This window comes from Callorhinus ursinus, unplaced genomic scaffold, assembly GCF_003265705.2.
Source record: "Callorhinus ursinus isolate GAN/ISIS: 27379988/994484 unplaced genomic scaffold, GSC_fseal_2.0 scaffold26, whole genome shotgun sequence".
Classification (NCBI taxonomy): Eukaryota; Metazoa; Chordata; class Mammalia; order Carnivora; family Otariidae; genus Callorhinus; species Callorhinus ursinus.
The window spans coordinates 2,811,953-2,831,961 of record NW_027397088.1 but is presented as its reverse complement, the minus strand read 5'-3'; the positions used below and the strand labels follow the sequence as shown (position 1 = coordinate 2,831,961).

Below are 20,009 nucleotides of genomic sequence, written 5' to 3'. Positions count from 1 at the left end.
TAAAAATGTCCAGGAAGATTTGAAAATGAACCAAAGAGAACTTTAGATATAAAAAAATAATTTTCAAAATAATTAAATGGCTGACTTAAAAATATTAGAGTGCTGAAGGAAAATTAGATGGATCTAAGGAGGTTACCCAGCACATTGCAGAGTAGGGCAAAGAAATGAAAAAAAAAAGAAAGGGAGGAAGGAGAGAGAGAAAGAAAGGAAGAAAGAAATTAAGACATTGGAAGGTGAAATGAGAAGGTCTAACATTCCTTTCCAGAAGGAAATAGTAAGAGAAAACAAAACAAAATAGAGTGAAGAAGAGCCAGTATTGGAAGAAATGGTTACTGGGAGATTTCCAGATGTGCTGTACGAGACACTGATAGAGAAGCACCAGGTGTACTGTGCAGAAAACCCTATCTGGATGCATGGAATTGAAACTCCAGAATACCAAAGACAAAGAGAGACTCTTTAAACTAACAGGAGGAAGAAAAATGACCTACCAAGGAATAACAGAATGGCCTCACACTTATCAGTAGCAAAAAATGGAAACCAGAAGACAGTGGAATAATAGCTTCAGCATGCTAAGAGAAAACAATTTGCACCCTGCAGTTGTGTAATTAACAAAATTATCTTTCAAATACGAATCAATTTCTCCACATTAAAGGAATTTCTAATGAATGCATTTTCAGAAGAAAGGAAATTATGCCAGAAGACTCAAGAAGGACAGAATTTGCACAGAATTTCTATTCCAAAACCATAAATACATGTGTATTATCTGAAGGAGAGATCCAGGGAGCTATTCAGATTAACTGAGGCAAACTTGCAGAGTTAAAATAGAGAGGAAACTTATTTTATCACTTTAAATTAATCTTTTACAACTGGAGACTCTGTTGTGCTCATGAAAGATATATCATTACCTTAAGACAATACTAAAATAATATAACAATGCTTGATTTATCATATTTTCTCAAATATTCTAATCCTTGATCCTTTTCGTGGTTTGAGTGGCCACCAAAAGATATGCCTACTTCCTAATTCTGGGAATCTGTGAATGTGACCTTATTTGGAAAAAGGGTCTTTACCGGTGTAATTAAGGATCTTGAGATGAAGAGATCATCGTGGATTACCAGGGTAGACCTTAAGTACGTTGATAAGTGTCCTTCTGAGAAACTGAAGAGGTGGAGATACAAGCACACAGAGAAGATGGTGTGAAGGTGGAGGCAGAGCTGGGAGTGATGCAGTGGTAAGGTCAGAGTCAGGAATGCCTGGGACCGTCAGATGCAGAAAGAGGCGTTCAGGGAAGGTTTCTCCCCTAGACCTCCCAGAAGGAACATGGCCCTGTTGAATTTCAGACTTGTGGTTTCCAGAACTGTGAGAGAATAAATTTCAGTTGTTTTAAGCCCCCTAGTTTGTAGTAATTTGTTATGGCGACCACAGGAAATTCATACAGTCCCTAACGGTTAAATTTATACTTTTCTCAAAACAAAAACAAAAACAAACCAAATTCAATTAAAAAATGTAATGACGTGTCTGCTGTAATACCGTGTTGAAGCTGGTTTCTCTAGGCATGCCACTTTCTTCCCTTGTTTCTCTTTGAGATGACATCGAGTTATATGGGACACAGATGTGGCTTATTTGACTTGGCGTTGGCACGAAGGCAGCTGGTACCCTCAGACACAATGGTACTCTCTGCACACTGCTCATCTCAGCTGCAGTGGTGCTGGTATAAGCTATTCCCTCGCCTATGGGCCAAGGAGGTGGTGCTAGCTCCAGGCTTGGCTCTGTTTGGTGTCTGCTGCTAATCAAGTTCAGGGGTTTCTCTTTCCGGTAGGCTCCTAGGGTGAGTTAGCCTCCCTCCACCCCTCCTTGGCATTACGGACTATAGACCCACTGTCTCATCCTACATGTAGTCCATGGCCTACATGGTCTTACCGCCAAGACTCAACTACAGGGCATCCTCCCTCACCACCTCAAGCCCATTCAGGGTTGCAGGATATGTCTGTTGGCCCTCACAGCACCACTCGTACCGCATGAGAGACCTCATGCCCTGCTCAGTGTATCATGATGCAGCTGCCCCAGCTCAGATCCCAGGGGGCATCCTAAGGAGATTTCTCCAGACTCTCCAGCATGAAGTACAGTGCAGGCGCCTCCTCTCAATGATTTCTTCAATATCCTTTACTTGTTATCCCAAGGAGCTGGGTTGGTACACCAAAGACTCACCTCTCCCGCCTCTGCTCCTGTGCTTCTCCACTGCCCAGGGTGGCCTGGGAACCCCTCCTGCCACTTCTTCTGGTCCTTTCCACAAGAACCGCAGTCCACATGCCTGCCCATCAGAACCTGGGAGAAACTTTGGGTTGTGACCACTCTTGGCTTTTGATACAATAAAATTATTTGGAAAATTACTTTTCCATGAAAACTTGTTTTCAAACTTAAGTATCTTGGTACAGAATCCTATTTTGAATGATAGGGGTGAATATTAACTTTATTTTTGACTATGTGAAGTAGCTCTCCTAATCTTTTCCCAGACTTGGGCTAACTGTGGAGAAGGTCACATAAAGACAAATGTGAAAGAAAAAGGCCTTACTATTTTAAAAGATTGATCACAGTAAAAATATCCAAGACAATAAGCATTTGTAACTCATAGAATTACTTTACAATGATAGAGTGTTCTACAGCCTTTGAACTATAGTATCTTATTAGGTCCTTATTATGAATTATCCCATTTTATAGGTAAGGCAACTGAAAAGTTAAAATGCTTATTTAAGATAATGGCACTTATAAAAGGAAGAGAATTATTAATAACTCACATAGTGTATAACCCTACTTCTGGAGTTCTACCTCCAAGGCCATATCCTTTGCCTCAGCTTCAGTATTAAAGCTGAAGCCTGTTTCGAGGTCCTGAGACAGTGCTCCAGTCATGTTCTTAGCTCAGAATCCTCAGTACCCACCCAGACCTGTGCTCTGGAGCTTTCCCCTCCCTTGAGTACTTCTTGGAGACTCAGCTTTGAGTTTAGATAAATAATACAAATATTTTATACAGCATATCTTGGTGTTTTTTAATGTGGCAGTTTTTCTTGTATACTGTTTTGTCAAAATGGAAATTCTGTTCTTTTCATTCTGTCAATCCTAGCAAAACTCGTGATCTCAGTCTTAGAACTAAGATTTGAATTAAAATTCATTGTAATTTATCTTTTTCTTATGGATATATATTTATGTGGCCACTCTTTTTTTTCCTATGTTAATGAGATTATATTGAAAAATTTACCTGCAATGGTTTAAGAAATGTTGATTAGTGCTTTCAGTGTGTGAGTCTGTACATTTGAAATTGACTCTTTATTTAGATTTGTTCTCAACCTCAGATTTTCAAAATCAGAGAATTAAGAGACCTAGTCATAAAAGAACTAAGAAGCCTGAACTTTTCATTGAGGCTTGATTATAGATACCATTAACATTGTAATGTAATAATTATAATAGCTAACATTTACTGAGAACTTGTTAATCATACTACCTAGATTTTCTCACTTAAACATCAAATCTACATGGTAAGTACTTGTTACTATCCTGTTTTACAAAAGAGGATGTGATGATACTAATTCCTTACATTTCAGTAATGATTTATGTTCTACAGCATTGTTTCACCTACATTAACATATCCTGTGATTTGACATGGCAAGTATTATTATATAGAAGAGACTATAACTTCAGAACTTTTAAATGGTTGGTGCAAAATACTATAGCCAGTAGCTAACAGAGCTGGCCTTTGGTCATTGGGCTAACTTTTCATTTCTTGGTTTTCTTCCTAGCTAAGGTCTTCTAGTTTAAGGCTCTTAGAAATGAAGTATGCATTTAAAATAATTGCGAGAGGTCCATTTTTCAATGTGTTAATAATGCACAACCACTTAAACCTAATCTGAGGAAGGACACCTCCTGCATTGCACTGTGGCTTAGTGGAAACAGCACAGGTGGGAAAGCAAGCAAGACAGACTTGGATCAGGCTCACCTACAGGTCCTGACTGTTGGGCAGTTTTGCTGAGCCTCTCTGCCTCTCTCTCTCCACCTGTACACTTGGGATGGTTGGGCAAAGTTGCCTCTAAGCCTCACTCCAATATATAATGATTTTATATAGTTCTCTCCTAAAAACCTCAGTCTTGTGTGATAAGGTTTAAAAATGAAAGGAGCAAATTTTAAAAAATAGTAACTTTAAGCCTCTCCAAAAATTAGTGAAAAAAATGATAGCAATAATGTTTAAAATTAATTTGAAAATGGAATTTGGAAAACAATTCCATTTATAATAACATCAAAGAGAATAAAGTACTTAGGAACAAATTTAACAAAACAAAAGCAAAACTTATTTTCTGGGAATTTCAAAACATTGCTGAGAAAAATTTCAAAAGACCTAAGTAAATGGAAAGACATCCTGTGTTCATAAACTGGAAGACAGGATATGGTTAAGATGATAGTATTCTTCATATTGTCCTACAGATTCAACACAATCCCTATCAAAATCACAGTTGGCTTTTTTGCAGAAGTTAACCAACTGAACCTAAAAATCATACAGAAATTCGAGGGACTGAGAATAGCTAAAACAATCTTTAAAAAAGAGCAAAGTCAGAAAACTCACACTTCCTGATTTTAAAACTTAAGTAATCAAGAATGTGTGATACTCTCATGAGGATCGATATATAGATCAGTGGAGTAGCACTTAGCACAGTGCTAAAAGTGATAGCCATTGTCAGAGGTGTTGAGGTCATGATCACTGCAGGGTTGTGATAAAGACTTAAAGACAAAGGCCTGCTCATAAGCCCCTGCACTGCTTTTGCATGTGCCTGGAGCACCGTCCCTGTCTCACAGTTTAATTAAACCCTTCATGACCGCAGGGCAGGCTGCTTCTCTGGTGGGTGTTTACTGACCACATCCAGCCACTGAGTTATCAGGCTTGACTGTTTCAGTTCTTGCAAATCTGTCATCTCACTTCTGGCAGCCCTGATTTATTTGTCTGTCTTACCGTCTGGGTGCTACTTGAGAGTAGGGGCTGCTGCCTCACTCCCAAGTTTCCCAGCTCAGGGCTCTGTGCTTGGTAGGTGCTCAGTTAATACTGTTTGAAGGACTGAACAGTAAGGGTAGGGCCTAGATAGATTGTTTGAACATGGTCACATGCTTCCATAGGAGCCCTAAGCATCTGCTTACCAATAACGAGAATAATCTGAACTGTTTTATGTTGGGAACTTCATCTAATTATATGGCATTGCTCATTTATCTAGTATATTTGGAATGATAGTATAGTCCTGTTATTAAAATAGAAAGATAGACATCAAGAAATCTACATTTAATTATAAATTTAAATTTATTTGTTACAAGCTGGTAGAGAATAAAAGATTGCTAATGGGTAGCAGATTGAGAAGGATTGCTCTCATTAAATATTTTTTCATTTTGAAAGGCTCTTTTTTGAAGGAGTTCTGTGTTTTATAAACTGCCATGGAGGAAGCAGAGCATACTCCATCAGCTGCTAAGAGAAACTGAAAATTTTAGATTTCCATGGAAATCACATTGTCATTTTTAATGATGGCATTGGTATAGATGTGTATACCAAATTTTTGTAGTAAGTGATCTAGTATCTGTATGTACTTGCCCTAGGCTGTGGTTCTTGCCAAAATTTAGTAAACCTCTTTAGAAAAATTCCCCTTATCCCTGTGCCAGTTTCTCTAGAAGCCAAAAGCTTTCATCATAACTCACCTCCCTGCTTAATCTGCAAAAGAACAAAGCTAAAGCTATTGAAATGTGATAAATTATGATAGTAATCTATCTAAACTGTATGCAGCCATTATTGACTTTATGTGTGTTACTACCTTGAGAATTTGGCATTACCTGGTGCTTGTGATAACCTTACCTAGAAACAGAGGCATGGGTAAAATCATCTCAGAAGTGTCTTTTAATTTTGTCCTTCTCTGTAATCTTTTTAAAAGTAGAGGCTTTCATTAAAGACCCAAGAATATAAAACAATTTCACTTCTTTCTTCAATTTATGGTGCCTTTCATCAATTGTTTCAAAATATTTATTTACAATTCAGGAGACCATTTCTGTACATAGCACTGAAGTGAATTTGGAAGGTGGCATTTTAGTAAGTATAGTACAGAGAAACTTTTGACTTGGAACTGTGTCATAATTTATAATTGGATAGCTTTGCAGGTTTCTAAAGAAAAAAGATCACCACTTATTGGCAACCCAAATGCATTTGTTTGTTTCCTTTAACTAGTTATACCCTGTGTACTAAGTTACTCTCCTCTCCCGTTCCCCATGAGGCCCAAAACAGCTTTATTAATAGGAACATATGCTGTTTATGTTCTTAAAAAAAATCAGGGTGGTCTTAGATGTCTGTCTTCCATTCTGGCATTTCCCTTTATACAACCCTTTTGAATTTTCTGTTTAAAAACTGGCATTCCAATAGCTTTTCTTTGGCCTAATGCCTGGGTCACATATAGCAGCAGCAAATTAGGAATGTTAAGACGTCCCCCAAAGAAAAATGTTTGTTATGAAAGTAGAGCTGATGTGACACTTAGAATTAGAGCTTCTTAACTTATCTAAATGACAGTTAATGATGGGTTTCTTTTATTCTTATTTTAAAGAAGGGGGGATAAAAATGAAAGAAATGCCCAGAGGCTGAGATTGGGTTTGCTTCACCAAACTGTTAAATGTCAAATGTACTATACTGATAATACACCTTTTTATCTCTTTTTAGGAGCTAATTTTGTTACTCGAAAAATTAGCCGGTCAGTGGCTAAGATTTACCTTGGACAACTGGAATGTTTCAGCTTGGGAAATCTGGATGCCAAAAGAGATTGGGGCCATGCCAAGGACTATGTAGAGGTAGGAACTGACTCATTATGTTCTTAAAAATACCTGCATCAGTTGGTGTTTTCAATGCTGGGCCTCTAGTGGAAAAGCGTGACCTACAAGAGGTGGTAGCATATAAAATTTTGCTAACGCAGATATGTGTAAACTTATTACTTTCAATTTAAGGCCCCACAGTTCAACTTTACTTGTAGATTACACTGAGTGTTTTTTGAATGTGGAAACCTCTCACAATTGTTCTTTTTGTTATTTAAAATGAAGGTGTTGGGCATTCATCTGGATGATGGATGAAAAAATGTTTGAGTAGTATTCTTTTCTTTCTAAAGCTTCTTTCTCCTTGTTTCTTGCACCTTCTTCCTCCTGCCTGCCCAATATACATATAACTAACTGAAAGAATTTTTAGGTATAAAGGTGCAGTTCTCAGAGCTTCAAGAAATACTACTTAATTTCAATTTGTATAATCCAAGACTTTCAGATTTACATTATGCTACTAAGGTACTCTAAGAGTAATATTCTTACGGAGCTTTTGGTTTCTGGTTATTACCTTACACATTTCTTAAAGTATGACTTTGCACACCAATGAATTTTGTTCATTAAAAAGAGAATTGCTAAAGTGATGTTATTGCATAATACTGGATATAGTTAAAGGAAAATTCAAATTTTCATTCTTGGGACTTAGATACACATTAAATTTTGGTTTGGGTTAGATATGTTACATGTATAAGTAGTGTGATTTTTCTTTAAGCAAATGGTTATATTTTACCTTTCCCTGATCAGTATGCTTTTAAATATCGGTGGTGGTTTCTGTGGCCAGACATGGAGGAGCATGTTGGTAACATTGTCTTTTTCCCTGGAGTCCGCTTGTCCTTGTTTAGGTGCTTACAGATTTCCTGTGTTCAGGAAACTATTTCTGTCCTTAATGATTCCTCTCTGGGAAACCGGATTTGGCTTCCTTGTTCATTGATGCGATTCAAAAAGAAACTTGAACATTTACGAAAGAAAGCAAACAAGTAGTTTATTTGTTAACCCAGGTTAGTCTCGGCAGTGTTATTATTTTTGTTTATAACAATTAAAAATGTATACTTGAACACCTAATACTGATTTATATTATGGACAAAAAATTAGCTCTAATTTTAAATTTTAAACAGTGTAACATTTAGATCATTTCAGTATGTTCTTCTAAGCTGTCATTACAAAGAGGCATTTATTTTATGACAGTAGACATTAGATACATTTTAAGAACATTACATTAAAAAATATATAAGGCCACACTTTCAGAAATTTTAAGAAGTAGGAGAAAGGAGAGGTTATCAATAGATGCTGAAACTGTTTTGTCTAACCTATAATGGCCTAACCTACTTAAAAATATGAGGTAAGTTTTATAAAAATGAATACATTACTTTTTCAAAAATATCATTCTAGCTATCTGTATATACTTAGAGCGATAGAGAGCGATATAGGTACCTTCTTTTCCAAACTCTTGTTCTCCAAAATCAGAACCAAATAGATCAAATTTCATTCCATTTAATTTTATTTTTTTGCACCAGGGTAAAAAATGAAGTTTTTCTTAGAACTCAGAAATAGGGGTGCCTGGGTGGCTCAGTCAGCTGAGCATCCAACTTTTGGTTTCTGCTCAGGTCATGGTCTCAGGGTCATGAGATCGATCCTCACATCAGGTTCCATGCTCAGTGGTGAGTCTCAGAAATAGATTTTGATAGTGAAACAGCATACCAAATGTTAATAATGCTTATTACTGGTTATGTTTATTTTCCTCTTTATATTTCTGTATTTTCCATATATTTGAAATGAATGTAAACTTTTTCAGTCAGAAAAAAAAATTAATGACATTTTAAAAGTAGGCCAGAAAAAAAAATGCACAACACTATTAAATAAATACATAAGTAATGAGTAAGTCTTTTGTGAGCTTGGTGGAGCTGGAAGAAGGACTGTGCTATCATCTCACTCCCAAAATGCCGAGCCTAGCACTGGTCCTGGGTGTAGCTCAAACTTTGAAACAAAGGGGCCACAGTTGTTTTCATTTAAAATAAAAGCATTTTATATACATTTTGGCTCAAAGACTTCAAAAAGTTCTTCCCAAATGCTGTTTTGAAGATTCCTTGACTGGATGGTGTCAGTAGAGTGAGCCCAAGAAGCCAAACCATCCATGCAAAAGTAAAATGTTCTGACCTTTCAGTAAGAATGTAAAATTTTCAGATTTTATGGAGAAACAGACATTAAGAGACAAAATTAAGTCATTCTCATTGGCATTCAAGACCTGATTTGTTCCACAATACAAATAGGTTTTGCTATGAAGGATTCCCCTGGGATTCAGACAGTAACACATGTTGATGATGTAAGAAGCATTGTATAGTTCTCATTTATGGGTCCTGAAAGACGTCTGAATTTCTTGATTTCTAAAAAAAATGCCATTATTAAGAATTCTTTGTTTGCTATTTCCATTTTAAGAAATATCACCATCCTTTGCATTTCTAAATGTATTAAAATGAAGTCACTTCACAGACTTGTGACTAAAAGTAGATGTTGCCAGAATTAAAGTCAACAAGCATTAAGAATGAAAAAAGAGAAGCATTGTTTGTTTAGAGTATATCTGCATCCTGGCGCTATAATCAGCTTTAGAATAAAGAAGCCTTGGCAAGTACAGATCAAGCAAGTCATAATAGCATCTTATTTACACTCGTTTTAATTATATAATCTTTCTCATTTATACACAAACATATTGTACTGGTGAATCTTTAGATTAAGTGATGTACTTTTTTAGTTATGGATGAACTTCCACGATGAGGAGTAGAGAGCGTTTGACAAAGAGTGTAGGGATCCTAGCTGTGTCAGTGATTTGCTTAGGGTTTTATATCTCAGTTTACCCATCTGTGAAAAGGGCATAATAACAACCCTGTAAAAAATTAGCATTAATGTGCTGTACATTCATGATTAGAATCTACCTCTGTCTTATAAACATTTTTGCAACAGTTTATACGAAGCCATTTCCTGTTGCTGATTCAGGTTCATTAATCTCCATTTATAGTCTTGTTTCCTAGATCAAAATGATTTAAAACTTAATTTGAGTGGGTAAGCAGTATTTCAACTTGAAGTGAAGAATATAAAACCTATATTAAATTTTATTGTACTTCAGGATAAACAAGTTATATGCAGTTATATCTTTTCCAATATTTTATTCTAAACTTACAGGATTGTTGAATTAATTTTACCATGAGCAGCCATATACCCTCCACCCAGATTCTATAATTAACAACTAACAATTACTGTTGCAATTTGAGAAAAAATATTACTGTTTAAAGACTTCTGTAGTGCTTGATGGGTCAGAGCTCTAAATACTCAGTTTACACAAACAGATTACCAAGAATTTGCACTTCTTATGGGATATAGTCAGTTGACAATTCAAACTTTTAAAATATTTTTATCTTCTTACATAATTATATGACACCATCTCGCTCTGTTTTCATGCCTGCTGCCCTCAACATACATTGAAGTAACTCCTTGTATTCATGAGAACACAATGGGGGCTGTTGTATACCACATCCAAGCAAATTCAGGTGGTCAACATTTTAACTGCATGGTCAACTGCAAAGGAGAGGACCTCTAACTTCTCTAGGGGGCATGGGTCTTTCCACATATCTTCTGTTCAGTACCTACCATGGTCATGGTTCTAGTTGCTACACATGACAGTCTTTTAAACTTTGTATAAAGCCCAATAAGCCTACACAATGCTAAATTGCACAAAGGTAAGCAGATTTCTTTATCGTAGGACTGACTTCTCCAAACTTAGGATATATGAATGCACCGTGGCCTGCTAAGATTAATAAAGGTTTCTCAAACTTACTTAATTTTGCCACCCTTTTAATAAAAAATATATATTAACATCTAGCAGTGCAGAGGTAGAAAATGGCACCATATGTTTAAAATTAATGGTAACAGTTTGGTTAACAAGGTCCCAGTGTGATCCCACCTTGATGAAACTAGTTAGAACACAACTATAGCTGGAAAATATTGAGAGGTGAGCTAATTGACAAGGGCTGGACTGGAAGTATCTTTAAGTTTTTACCACTCACAAGAGGGTCCTTGCTCTTGGGGTACATGGATAATCAAGTGACCTAAGTCTGAGCTTTTTCCAAGACTCAGCAAAAAGCCATTTAAAAAATATCATGAGGTTTTACTGCCAACAACTGACCATACAGGTGCTCTTGAAGAGTTCTCCTGGCCCAAAGGGAATCCAGGGCACATTCAAATTATTAGGGGAGGATTTTTGAGATTCATCTGAATTTTTAATATAATGGTCTCTCACACATACCTTTTTCTCCCTCCCTCCCCTCTTTCTTTCTTCTTTCTTTCCTTTCTTTCCCCTCCTCCTGTTTTTTTTTTTTTTTGGCTGGGATCATAGATTAATTTTTAAAAAGCTAGTTTTAGAAAGAAAATAATAGGGGCACCTGGGTGGCTCAGTCATTAAGCGTCTGCCTTCGGCTCAGGTCATGATCCCAGGGTCCTGGGATCGAGCCCCGCATCGGGCTCCCTGCTCAGCAGGAAGCCTGCTTCTCCCTCTCCCACTCCCCCTGCTTGTGTTCCCTCTCTCACTCTCTCTCTCTGTCAAATAAATAAAATCTTTTAAAAAAAATAATAAAAATTGCCAAATGTTGGACACTCATTATGTGTCAGAAACTTTACTGAGGACTTTACATACGTTATCTTATATGATACATACAACAGTCCTTTACAGATGAAGAAATTAAGGTTTGGAGAGTTCAGGGGATGATTTGCCCAAAGCCATGGCCAAAAGAGGTGAATGAACCCCAAACTCCAGCCCAGGCCTGATACCTCAGCCATTCTCATAACCACTGATTCACTTTGACTTGAGGGGAGCAGAGACATAAGCAGGGGGGTCTGGCTAATTTTCCATTTCCCAGAGAGACAAGACCTTGAGCTTCTCTCCCTTTTCTCTTTATGCCATTTATAGTCCAAGGGGAAGAGAAGTATCTGGAGGACAGCATGTGGCTGAGGCAGCGATCAGATCTTGCTGAACCCATTATATTGACTGTATTAGGCAAAGATGCAGAGGATACGTTTGGGGAAAATGGGTAGTTAGGTGTCCTTCCCTAGCTGTCCCTGTCTATTGTCCAAAGTCTACATGAGTTAACTTTCCTTACAGCTTTCAGTTCTCCGTTGATACCAGAGACCTGGGGCAAAGCCAGGGAGCCTCTGGCAGGGGGCAGGTAGACCGTTGACAGAGCTGGGGAGAATTAACCAGTGTTTCCCCCTCCCTTCTTCCTTATCTGGCCGTCTGCTGCTAGCATTTTGCATCCTGTGTTAATTCACACAAATCTGGAAGAAAAGGATGCCATTTAAACTTTCTGAAATTTTATTTAAGGGAACGCTTACTTGTTGCAACAATGTTAACAAACTGTTTGCTTCTATTTTTTTTTTTTTTTTGTTCAGAAAAGTAGCTTGATTTCTTGTTGTGTTTGAGTTCTCTAAAGTGTTCCTGGAGCCAGAATCTGTTCTTTAGGTAAGGCCTCACTTAACAGAAATGCAGAAAGTCATAGTTGCCCTATTTCCACTGGCCAGGTCTTCAGTGATTGGGGATGACATCACAGGAGTGGCCAAGACCCCAAATCCCAGGAACACTAGGCTCTGTTTAAATTGTTGTCTCAGTGAATGGAGACTATACCAGCGGAATTTCTAGGATGGATTATTCATCAAGTTTTCATCCACAGATAGTTAAGAAACAAGGAGGTGGATGCATTTTTAGATCATATTTTCAGTTGTATTTAAAAAATTTAAAATTGAACATCTGACATTAAGTTAGAAAAGTAGTTCTTGGCAAATGTGTATAAGAGCATTTTCGTGGAGAGAAAGAATGAAAATGAATATGGAGTGGAGTTGCATATTCAGTAGATATAGTGCCCGTGGAAACGGATTATGAAACTTCGTGTAAATGCCATTTAAGTTCTAATGGGTAGCAATTAACCACATTAAGGTAGAAGCTTGTACTCCACCCTTTACTCACTCCCACTGATGCTAAGTGTCATCATACCACTGTAGATCATGAAATGACTGCTTGTACCAAAGAAAGTCATGGCTCTGTTCTTGAGAATAGTCTTAGGAAAACAGTGTAAAAAGCCTCCTGTTATTCTTAGATGATCACACTCATTTACCTACGTCTAAAGTGTACCATGAGGTGCGGGAGCTTTCTCCTTCTACCCTCAGTGGGGCCTGCCCAGTGCCTGTGTGCTGTTCCTCATCCTGGCTGAGCTGCCCTTCCTCACGCGTCCTCTGTCCTTCCTGCTTCTCTCTGTTGTCTCTCCTTTCCTTGGTGCCTCCCACTTCACATCTGCCTCTGCCCACAAATGAAAACTGACTCTTTAACTTCAATAACAAGACTATTCATGTGATATAGACGTAATTGCCTCTTATAAAATATGACATCACCTAAATTTAATGATGATTTTGCCTGTAGAAGGTATATATCTTTAATATTAAATGCTTCATTTTTACATTAATGCTCTCTGGAAAGGACTAAGTATTTGCAAGTATTTCCTACTTTCGTGTGTCCCATGCCCAGAAACGCCCATAAATTACTATCTCTCTCATACACACACATACCCCACTACACACACACACACAGAGTCAAAACCCTCATTTTTACATTCATTCTAAAGTACTGTTTGGTTTTATCCCACTTACCTGCTTTATTCACAGGAAATCATTTATTAAAATGACATGTTTTGTCTTCACAGAACCTGGGCCTGTGGCCCTTTTCTGTGACTTTCTCAGACCACTTACGGGCCTCTTGCTGCCATCAGGAGCCTAGGCTCCAGGATCCCAGGCTTAGCCTTAGGGGACCCTTTAATACAAGCGTGTTAATTTTGCCTTTACATCCAAAGCCACAAAGCAAAAAACCTCTTCCAAATAGAATGTTCTATAAGGCAAAGACATGCATTTTATTTTCTGCTTCTGTGTATCATGCTAGAAGACATCTCTGCTTATTTTCTGCCATAGAATCATAGCAGTGAAGTCTCAAAGATTCTCATCTTTTCTTTCTAGGTAAGGAAAAAATTTTGATCCGCTCTGTGAGTATTGAATCATTTGCATTTGTAAGATCAGTTATTTCTTTTTCTACCTATTGAGTTTAGTAAAGCTGGGATAGCTGATGGCTTTATAGAGCAATTAGATCTGAACTCAGGGGCAGTCTCTGTGTTGGATACCTTGATCTGTCCCATGGATTGTTCACCCAGGGCAGCGATTTTAAGATCAAGAGACAGACACCTTTTTGCACTCTTTTTGGAAATAGATGCTGTGCAGGAATGAAATATCTGCCACTTTGACTTGCCAGTTAAATAGCTTTAAAATAGGTGATTGGCTTTGTTCTATGTTCTTTACTCTGTGCCTTTTTGTGGTTCAAGAATATTCAAAAGCCACCACCATCCTCTTGGGGTCAGATTTCCAAAGGGTTTTCCCATGTAGCTTTTACAGTTGTTTCAGAAACTGAAGGTATCACACATGTAAGCTAAAATATGCCCCAAATGGACAAATTTGGGATACCATTAAGTGAGATCCCTTTTTCATTTTAGAAAAAATAGACTGGGGCTTCCACCATGCCTAGTTAATTTACAAGGGTAGTTTTATAAAAGCAGTATTACTTAAAGGCAAAATTGAGAAACCCTTGCAAAACTGTCTATGCATTATTGATTTGAGTCTCCCATGGAAATTATTAGTCAAGCTCCTAAAGAAAGAGATGGAATTACTCCTTAGTATAGCTTCCCCAGCTTTCTTTCAAAGTCATGTAAAATATTTGAGATCACTTCTGCTATTTTTTCCTCATGTTATGAGGAGAATGATTGTGTTTAACTCATTACTGTTTATTACTTTCTGAAGAATCCAAGTAGATTGAGATCTCTGAGAACCAAAGCATTCCTCCACAAACATAGGATACGAAGTGGTTAGTTGTCTAGTATCAGTCTCTCAAGGAAGCTCCTCGAAGGCAGGAACTGGATATTATTCCTCATTATTATAATTGTGCCTCCCAACATGCTTGGTACAGAATGGCAGATGCCCAATAAATACTCTATTTGACCATTTCTTTATATAACTTATAAAAATGACTATATATAAAATGTGTTTTATTCCTCTCATTATTAAAAGATTATTTTTTAAACATAGCAGAAGATATTCCCTACTGAATATGATCTTACCACATTTAGGTTTCAGTTGTGATGGATTTACTTGACTCCAGGAAGTAATGTTTTCAAGCAGTTTTCTCTCTTGCTGCATGCAGACCGTAAAGGAAAACTGAATAGTGCCCATATGTTCTCATACTGTGGTAGGTTTCTCAATTATCTGCAGACTCTACTATCATTAGACTCTATTCCTATTTGTAAAAGAAGGATATATGAGCAGATGGAAAAAGTAGAATGAAAGAATGATATACTGGTCCTGATTTACCAAACAGAATCTTAATAATCACAAAAGTGGCATTAGCTTACAAGATAAGTGCCCCCCAGCATGACTGGTAACACTGACATCTGCTCATTCAGAAACCTCTTTACTTGTGTGGTCCTCACTGTATTTCTTCTCAGTTTTCAAGACTCTCATTTGATAGAGGATTCTTCTAGATAAAGCAAGATTTCCATCACAGATTCTATTGTCTTGGAAAACTTTCACTTTTCCATTCCTTCCCCCTTCCTGTCCTGGCTCCCAGTCTATTGTATCCCCCCCCAACCCCCCCACACACAGCAGGTCACTTTCTAATAATAGGACTTTGTTTTTAAATATATGTAAAAATGAAAGATTCTTATATGGAGTTCTATGATAGCAGCTGTAGAAAACCTACATAAACTGTGCAGCTAGCAGAAAAGAGAAGTATTCCACAGTATCTTTTTGGGTTCTCTGAGTGTGTAATTTCATTTCCTCCCCTGATCTTGCAGATCCCTGTTCCCAGGTCCATCCTCCAGCTTCTGACTCATGAAGTGGAGTGGTGTGCTTCCGCCCCAGGGGCAATGGTGTGTGGGTTGCCTGGGTGGAGCCTGGAGGAGGCAGGTTGCATTCCAGGAAGGTGACCGAGGCCCTTGCCTCTTGCCATTCTGTCACCATGTCCACACAATACAAATACTCATCCTGGGTGTGGCACTGGCTTCTTTCTCCTTGCAAAGATCAGACTCCCAGAGGCTTCGCGGTTTCATATGTTTTTTCTTATAGTATCTCCTTTAGGTCAAGAATTACTTGCTAATTTTCACTGGATCTTAAATTTCAGGTTTGAAAACAAAATACAAAGAGCTTTCACCAGACTTTTTTTTTAACCCCCCCAAAGGTTATCCTCTTGTATTTGTGTAGTGCTTTATCATTTACATCTTTGGATTCGATTCTCCCAACAAATCTTACTCAGTGATTAGGAGAGCAGGAATTATTATTTGCATTTTCCATATGAAAAAGCTGGCTTTGAAAAGAGATGCCCTGGCCTCGTATTGTACAGTGGGTTCCAGCCTGGCCCCACTGGCTCTTCAGCGCAGCCCCTTAGGGTGAAACAGCACAGCGTTTCTGGGTTGATTCTTGATATATTGAGTCATTCCTGTGAGATTTTAAAACCATTTTTTTTCACTAACTTCAAAAGTTGACCATCTAACAAGTATTACCTCACTAGGAATTACAAATGAACTAGCATTTTTACTACTGGCCTTCTACCCATTCTGTGAAACAAAGAGCACAAATAAGAGAAACTGAGTTAGAAAGAAACTCTAAAACATATGAAGAGCCAAAAGTTAAAGGGCCAGGTCATGTATTCTAAATGGGAGACTTCCTCTGCAGTGTTAACTTAATAGTTGTACAATCATATAATTTGAAGAAGATATCAACTCTGTACAGGAAATACAGGTTTAACAGAAATAATTTCATTTGATCTTTATCTTCAAAAAAGACTGAAGAAGTTTGAAGAAATGGCATAGGTGGTTTAAATTCCATTGCCTTTTGTCAGTGGCAGCTGAAAGCTTCATTGTAGTTAACTATCTGCTAGAGCCTTTGGGAAACCAAAGCATCATTGACTGGCTGGGCCAAATGAGTCATCTATTAAAATTATCCCTAATGAATTACCGGTTTGCTTATTTAATTGCACGTGATATAGGGCTCCAGGATGTTAGAAGTCTAGTGAGACTCAAAGAAATTGTGTTGGCTTAGTTAAGCGTGTCAGTAGAATCTTTCCTAACTCACACTGCACTGATATTCCCTCCCTCCCCCTCCCTCTCCTTCCCTCACCCCTTCCTTTTGTGCCCATCCCTCCTTTTCTCCTCCTTCCCGTCCCTCTCCTCTCCATCCTCCCACCCCTGCCTCCATCTCATGCATGCTCTCTCTCTCTCTCTCTCTTTTTCTCTTTGTGGGTTGGGGGGAGACGGTGTCAAAAACTCTTACTTCAGAGCATCTTTGATAGGGCTCAGAGTTTTGAATATTAACCACCCAGCTTTGCTCAATGAAAGCTTTCTTAAAGCCTGATAAACTACAGCTGGTACGCCCTCTTTTATTTGTGCACTGGACACTGTGTGAACAGCATTATATTGTGAATAGGTGACTAGTGGGCTTCCTCTCTTTTTCCTACAGCTGTGTTTTCCATATAGAATAGAGTAGCAAAAACATCATGATAATAAAAGGCTAATTACATGAAAACCATGATTATCACATGAGTTTGTATGATATCACATGAGTTTTTGTGATATCATGCTGCTATCTTGCTGATATCACACCAGCAAGAATTTTAACATCTTCAAGTATAGCTTACCTTCCATTTCCATCTTTGTAGCATGTTTGAGAGGTGGTTCGCCAGTCTGCTCATTTCTTCTCAAAATTCTGCTCTACTTTGGGGGTCACTCTGAGCTGCCTCCTTTTGTTTACTCTTCCCCAGCCGCTTAACCACAAGGATTGACCATTTTCCCTGTAGTCCTGTGACCCTTTATTCAGAGCCCTCTGAGTCCCTGCTGCCAGAGCCCTTATCCCAAGTTGGTTGGGCAGCCTTCTTACACACAAAACTCTCCACGTCTCATCCCCATGCTGACCTTCTTTTGTAGACCCCAGTGCCCTTCAGAGCATCTGAAACAGGATGTGCTCAGTGTGTTTTTATGGAATGAATGAATACCTGAGAAGGAATAGACCTAAAACCAGATTAACTTCATTGATTCATTTAATTTAAAGACTGAAACAACTTGATACATCTTCTGATCCTGTGCCCTCGTCTAACAGGTGAAGTAACTCATTATTCGGAGATAGTCACTGACTTGAGATAAAACAGCTGGTTCAGGGACACCTGGGTGGCTCAGTCTGTTAGGCGTCTGCCTTCGGCTCTTAGGTGTCTGCCTTCGGCTCAGGTCATGATCCCAGGGTTCTGGGATCGAGCCCCGTGTTGAGCTCCCTGCTCTGCAGGGAGCCTGCTTCTCCCTCTGCCTGCCACTCCCCCTGCTTATGCTCTCTTTCTCTCTGACAAATAAATAAATAAAGTCTTTAAAAACAAAAACAAAACACGGCTGGTTCAGAGTCTGAACATAACTGCAGTCTTTTGTGCTCTTTCCACTATAGCGTCTGTCAGATCACATGACCAACAAAAGGGCTACAGGATGCATTTTGTCATAGTTGTGGAGACTCATCATCTAGGTGGTTCATGCATCAGTTAGGAATTACACTCAGTGTAATTACACTCAGTTACAAGTGACAGCTCAATTACAAGTGGCGGCTTACTAGGGGTTACTTTATTCACCATGAAATGTCCAGAGGGGGTGCAAGCCGCTGCACAATTCATAGATGGCAGGGCCAAATCTCTGATCATTCCTTCTCTCATGACTCCAGGGTGGCAGCAGTCCCAGCTGTCCTGTGCAAATAAATCCCCTAGGACTATGTCAAGGAAGAGAAGGCTGCAAATCTCTGGGTAACCAGCTCTAGCATTCTGTTAGCCAGAGCCATGGCCCATAACCAACCTGCTTGGTAAGGGAGATCATGATGCCACGTTTTTAGTCTCTCAGCCTCTCTTTCTGGTCAAAGAAGACAAGAGACTGGGTGCTGCAGGAGACACCTACCTGTGTCCAAGTGTACATTTGCAAATGGTATGGTTCTGCACTAGCCACGGTGAGTGAGGGACAGAAGGGGACCTGAAGCACCAGGCTCTTCTCCTGGCCTCACCCCAGAAGCTTGTGTTGAGTGCTGTACCACAGTTGACCTTCATGTGATTGTGAACAACCACATTAAATTGGATGTTCAAGAAGCCAGAGTATAGACTATAGTTACTTTAGACTTTGTATTTAAAGGTTTATTTTTTTCAAATCATTTTTGTGATAATTCATAGGTGCTCAGTCTAACACAAATCATATGCTATTGGCTTCCAAATTTTTGCAGCAGTGCCTGTTTAAAGATTGCTAGTAGCTTTTCTCCCCATCAAGAAAACCATTCAGATCTATGGTATAGATCTACTGTGTTTTCCTTCCTCCCCCCCCCAACAATATCTATTTACTGTTATGGATGGGAACATAATGCAAAACTGTACTTGTCTTATTTACATAAATCTCCCTGTTAGCTTTCCATTTTACCATATCTGTGTTTGAGTTTGACCTATTAATGCTTTTTTGGTTTTATAAAGAAAAAAAAGTGCTTCCCTCAGCAGAACCATCTGGCTTCGTTTCCTGTTCCTCAGCAACTCTATGTGTATTCTAACAAGGCCAGCCCTGTGGTTTTCCAAGTGGTGCTGTTACACTGGTGGTCTTAGAATTCAACAGGAGTGATGGAAAAGTTACACTATAGGCTTCTTTCAAGTCTAAAGTTTCCAAGGTGGAAAAAAATGCATATTATTGTCATTTTGACATAGCATTATTTTTTTTCTGTGACTGAAATATAGTCTTTTAAAAAGAATTACACCATTCTATTCTTTGAGGAAGAAAATGCTTCTAAAATGTCTTTTAGATAATGGGCTACCAAATTTGCATGCCAGCAAGCTGAGGTGACTGAAAATATAATTGAGACATGCTTATAATATGCAGGTTTTCTTAAAGAGTCAGTTAATAGTAACTAGTTTTTTTTTTCCTTAAATTGAGATATAATTGACATGTAACTTATAGTTGACCCTGAAACAGCATAGGTTGGAACTGTGTGGATCCACTTTTTCAGAGATTTTCTTTTTT

General features: G+C 38.3%; 1 protein-coding gene across 3 annotated transcripts in view; it reads left to right on the top strand.

Annotated features, from left to right (window-relative positions):
* GMDS (GDP-mannose 4,6-dehydratase) overlaps window positions 1-20,009 on the top strand; it is a 641,402-nt gene that overhangs the window by 337,932 nt on the left and 283,461 nt on the right. For all 3 annotated transcript variants that reach the window (XM_025890977.2, XM_025890978.2, XM_073877510.1), the window contains one exon: window positions 6,725-6,852. In XM_025890977.2, coding sequence (XP_025746762.1) covers window positions 6,725-6,852 — 128 coding nt within the window. The remainder of the gene's footprint in view (window positions 1-6,724; window positions 6,853-20,009) is intronic.